The following is a 5,327-nucleotide window of genomic DNA, read 5'->3' as shown; positions in this document are numbered from 1 at the left end:
TACATCTTACGTGAATCTGTCACGTTGTTTACAAGGGTTCCGCAAAAGCTTTATTTACATATAACTAAATTTTTTGATATTCGATCATGTGTAACATATCAATTTGGTCCGCTTTAGATGTACTATTAGATGCAGTTCACAGAATTGTATTACCAGTTTTCGTTGTTGAGAGACAGAGTTGTAAACTTGATAGTTTAGTTTTTTGAAAATTTTCGATTTTTGCCAATCTTTAATAAAAAATTGACGACCTAACACAAAAATTCGAAACCAGCAGTCACTAGATTTTAAGTTTTTCTTTTAAATGCCACAAACCTTGTCAAATTTGGTGCAGTGGTTGCCGAGAAAAACGAATTTTCCTTTTACATGTATTTATATAGGAGCACCCGAGCTAAAGCTTCCTCTTAAGATGTGCCATTCATTGTCTTGCGTGACGAACAAATTTCTCGTTGAGTAAGCGTAGAAATGCTTACGCATTTAAAAACCTCCTTACGTGCGTCGATCTGCCGTGTCTACGCAAGCACGGGTTTATTTACGCCTCAGAAGCCGATCGCACCAGCAGTACAGGACCGCTCAAATTTACGCACTCCGTGCAAAATAGTCGGACAAGACGCCTAGCACGTCATTTGAGCGGTGGGAGGTACAGGCTACAGCTGACCGGCGATACCCTGGAGGGACAAGAAGCTCTCGCCCAGCAAGTACGTCGAGCAGCCATTGCCAGTGGAGCTGGAATGAGGACACCACCCACTCGACCTCAAGAGCAACCATCTCGATGGTCCGAATAAATGTTTTCTCTCTCTCTTGGACGAACCGTAAGATCGGTAAGATCTGTACCGCGTCTGCACCTCGGTATTCGTTTCCAGTATATGACACTATGTGCGCACCGCAGAAATCGAGCTGCACAATTTCTGAACTTCTTGTGAACAATATGTAGTATCGTTGATCGTAATAAGGACAGGAAGAATGTGGACAGAACAGACAACCGCCGTGAACTGTTTCACAGTGGTGCAGGCGAATCGAACGGACTTTTCCGTCACGGCAGCATAGAATAAAGACGGCAGTGCAGTAACCATGACGACAGCCAACTATCGGCTTCGGCATTGTCTCTGGCCCTACCAACCACAATAGCCATGTCGTAGCCGTGTGACAACCGCGGCTTGCTTTTGTCTGCTCGCAACATGTGTTATCGAACCCGCGCACGTTTATTTCGGGGTGTTGTAAATCAGCGTTTTGAAATGGCTACGTGAGGGTTCAGTGACTGCCTTGCCAGATGGGGCAGATGACAATCGAAGCTCTCTTGTGACGAGTTTCTTGCGCGCAGTGTGTGCTAGCTTACGGTATTGCTGAGCACCTGTTTCTTTAGGTTCAACATGAGCGCTGAATGCGAACCGGCACTTGCGGTGGAATCAGTATTAAGAAGGTCAGGAGAGCTGCCGGTTAACGAAAAAATCGAAGTTAAAGGCTATGATTTCAACGATGGCGTCGACTACGCCCGCATTCTTGAAAGCTACAAGCGCTCAGGCTTTCAGGCGACGCATTTTGATCGTGCTGTCAGCGAGATAAACCGCATGGTATGTTACGCTTTCTTTCTGCGTTTTCTAGATTTAGTTGCATGCGTGAGTTAGTGTCACACGACGCACTTTTGATCGAGATCGGGAACGAATTTCTCGTTCGTGATTAGCTGCTTTGCGCAAGCTGCGGGAGGCAGTCAATCGCGGTCGAGAATTTCGATCGTGCTCGGTCGCTATTGAAAGTGGCCTTGTGACACCGGTATTGTTTGAATGTTTATAAAGTATCCTTTAAACATCTTGAGCTTTTAACTGGCTAATTCACCGTGTGTTTTGTCTTCATTTGTATTTGTGTAGCTGGAATGCAGATCTGTGCCTCTCGAGAAGGATCAGCTGGATGAGCATGAAACTGACGAGTTCATTCGTAGGAAGTACGGCTGCACAATTTTTCTGGGCTACACCTCCAACATGGCGTCTGCCGGTGTCAGAGACATCATCAGATTTCTTGTGGAACACAAAATGGTAAGATAACATTGTAACATAAAAATGATAGCATTCATTGCTTGTCAGTGCATTTCATGTCTGAGGATTGACACTGATATCATTTGCAGGTTGATTGTATAGTGACAACTGCAGGCGGTGTTGAAGAGGACCTTATTAAGTGTCTGGCACCTACCTATGTTGGAGACTTTGCCCTCAAAGGAAGTTCACTCCGTGATTTAGGCATCAATCGCATTGGAAACTTACTGGCTCCAAATGACAATTATTGCCTCTTTGAGAACTGGGTCATTCCAATTTTCAACAAGATGCTTGAAGAGCAGCGCATGCATGGGGCCATCTGGTCTCCATCGAAAATGATAGAAATGTTTGGAAAGGAAATCAATGACAAGAGGTCTATCTATTACTGGGCTGCAAAGAACAAGATTCCAGTATTCTGCCCTGCACTAACTGATGGCTCCCTTGGAGACATGATCTACTTTCATTCATACCGAAATCCAGGTCTGATTGTAGACATAGCTCAAGACATTCGTCGTATTAATTCAATTGCAGTGAAAGCAGTGCGATCTGGTATGGTGATTGTAGGTGGTGGACTTGTAAAGCACCACATCTGCAACTCAAACATGATGCGCAATGGTGCAGATTTTGCAGTATATCTGAATACAGGTGCAGAGTTTGATGGCAGTGATTCAGGGGCAACTCCTGATGAAGCAGTGTCATGGGGGAAAATTCGCAAAGATGCTCACCCTGTAAAAATTTATGCAGATGCCACACTTGTGTTTCCTCTCTTAGTTGCACGAACATTTGCCACTTGGCACTTCCAGAACAAGCAACGGGCAAATGGTGACAAAGGAAGTGTGCTTTGAAGCACATAGTTGATGTGAACTTCTGACTATATACTTTTGGGTTGCAATTTTAGCATTTATGCAGTGCAGAAAAGGTTTGCAAAGGTTAAAGAAAATTATTGTGGAAAACATATGAGGTCAAGAAGCTTAGATGTATGATAAAAAACTAGCTTGATTGCAGGATGGGAAGAAACATATTAGGTAGGTCCTTACCGTGTTCAGAATTAAGTATAGGTAGTTGCTGGGAACTTGTGTCTCGCAAGAAATGAGATGGCCGGCATTTCACGTAAACATTTTTTTACAAGTTGTAAACTGTGTATAAGGGAAAACTATTTATGTAGCCATCACTAACTAGTGCCATAAGCACAGTTACTGTGATTGTGAATGAGCAGAATCCAAGCGCAATACACTACATGCGTGGTATATAATTGAGCGTATGCCTGCTTGTATAGTATTATCACTGACCATTTCGTAGGGACCCTGTTAGTGTTATATATAATCTTCGTCTTGTGCCTTTATCACTTTAACTGCTTGCTGATGTGTTGTTGTCAAGCCCTCTGACAGCAACTTAGTGAATAAGCTGTTAGATCAGGAACTGCTTAAAAATCTGTGTAGATAAGAGCCTTGCTTTATATGGTCCTCTTATGTCAGACTGTGCCATTGTCGGGGTAAATTTTAAATAATTTTGTAGAAACAGTTGCTTTATGGATAATAGCTATATTCTTTGTATGAAAGTGTGCCCATCTGGTAGTGAACAGTCGCGAAAGAACTAGCACTGTTACTTTAGCTAAGAACTTGTACTAAATCTTGATATTGCATTATAGTTTGAACAGTGTTAATTGTGCAACGCCATTCCTTGTTTTTTGAGTGCAGTTTACTGGCTGTCTGTATAATATGATTACTATTGTTCATTTAGGCTCTGGAGTGGTTACCTTATGAGTAGGCAAACTTAAAGTGTTTTTGCACTTATGCACAATAAAACCTGCTATTTCAGACCTTGCTGAAAATTGTGCACAACCTTGAATATACCAATTTATTATGCCCGGTTTGTAACATATGTAGCATAACCATGAATGTAATGCGGTAGCAGACAAATGAAGGCCTGAAAAATAAAATATGCTATTGCTCGCAACTTCATAGCCAAAGGCACAGGAGTAAATAAAAAATAGAAACAGTATGCAAAATAAAAAGTAAAATAGTTGGCCATATGCTGTTGATTTGTTCTGTGCACTGTTTCTACTTTTTACTGCCCACAAACAGTGAAACCAAGGAAGGAGTTGAACCCTCTTGTATATGTGGAGAAGTCTGCGTGCAAAATAGCTCCCAAGCTACAGAATTAGCTATCTCCCATTGCTTGACCACCTGGTGTTCAAGCCCTCTGCTTGATAGGAAATTGCTTTTTGTTCATAGGCCCGGTATGAATGTGACGCAATGCAAACTTATATGCTGGGAATTTCAGGAGGAACACACCATAGTTATGCAAAGTTCAGCATGTGCATTTAATAGTAAAGAAAGCCTTATTTGGTCTACATGTATTGGCTAGGTCTGTACCCCTTTTCTTTAATATGGATATTCTTGTTAACCTGTACTACAGCTTCATTCACTCAGATTGGTTACTGCATCAGAAACTGGGGAACTACATACAGAACTCACTTGTCACCAATGTACATACTTAAAAAAAAAAGCCCTATGAATTAAATCCAAATGTGTGCTGTAAAATAGCACAAATTTGTTTTTAGTTCTGAATGTACTTAATGTATATGACATTAGTCATCATCAACAAATTACTGTGCAGTGTCTCTGACCTCTTCTGGAACAATTCAGTCTTTACTATACCACTGGCTTCTTCTCCCCCAAAAACACACTATGGTAGTGATCTCCGCAAATGCTGCAGCGCTAAAACATGGAACAATTAAAACAATAGTGTTAAATAGCAGGTTCGTACAGTATGTTCCAGAAACTGGTTCACAATTGATGCAGTTTCTTGTCTTGCACTCTTGGTTTTGTGTTTCTTTGGAATTGTGTATTTATTGTATATGCTTTTTATTGCTGGTTTAAATATTATTTTGAGTATCTGCATAAATACTATTAGGCTGTTTGTGTGCTGTTATTGATGTGCGTGTCCCATGAAATGTTTTGGTGAGACCCTTTATCATCGAGTTTCTTTTTGCACTTGAATAGACTGGTCACTAATAAAACTAATTCAAACTCAAGGTTGAAATGTTCACTTTTCCACCTTACATAAGTTTACAATTGCAAACTTTCATATAAAGCAAGAAGTACATACTTTTACTTAAATCCTTAACTATGTTTGTCATACTATGTGTTTTTCATTTTCCCTCTATACTGCATGACATAAGCACTCTAGAGGCATTTACAGTGCTGCTGAGTTGTTTCAGCTATGTCTCGGCGAGTTGGTCGAAATGGTGAGTTTACATATTTCAGTGAAATCAATTTTTGGCAACGGCTTCAAAGGAAG

At 41.0% G+C, this 5,327-nt stretch overlaps 1 protein-coding gene across 1 annotated transcript; it reads left to right on the top strand.

Moving 5' to 3' along the window:
- The first annotated feature begins 1,108 nt into the window (after nucleotides 1–1,108).
- On the top strand, nucleotides 1,109–5,062 carry Dhps (Deoxyhypusine synthase). The gene is made up of 3 exons (XM_065437405.2): nucleotides 1,109–1,568; nucleotides 1,863–2,027; nucleotides 2,117–5,062. Exons 1-3 carry the CDS (start codon nucleotides 1,368–1,370, stop codon nucleotides 2,867–2,869), a joined length of 1,119 nt encoding a protein of 372 aa, XP_065293477.1. The 5' UTR covers nucleotides 1,109–1,367; the 3' UTR covers nucleotides 2,870–5,062.
- The last annotated feature ends 265 nt before the right edge of the window (nucleotides 5,063–5,327 follow it).

The sequence above is a fragment of the Dermacentor albipictus genome, chromosome 1, assembly GCF_038994185.2.
Source record: "Dermacentor albipictus isolate Rhodes 1998 colony chromosome 1, USDA_Dalb.pri_finalv2, whole genome shotgun sequence".
Lineage (NCBI taxonomy): Eukaryota > Metazoa > Arthropoda > Arachnida > Ixodida > Ixodidae > Dermacentor > Dermacentor albipictus.
This window is presented reverse-complemented; position numbering and strand designations above follow the sequence as displayed.

Coding starts and splice junctions, on each gene's coding strand:
- Dhps (XM_065437405.2), top strand. CDS start 1,368: ATGAGCGCTGAATGCGAACCGGCACTTGCGGTGGAATCAGTATTAAGA. Junction 1,569..1,862: donor TCAGCGAGATAAACCGCATG/GTATGTTACGCT, acceptor GTATTTGTGTAG/CTGGAATGCAGATCTGTGCC. Junction 2,028..2,116: donor TTCTTGTGGAACACAAAATG/GTAAGATAACAT, acceptor TATCATTTGCAG/GTTGATTGTATAGTGACAAC.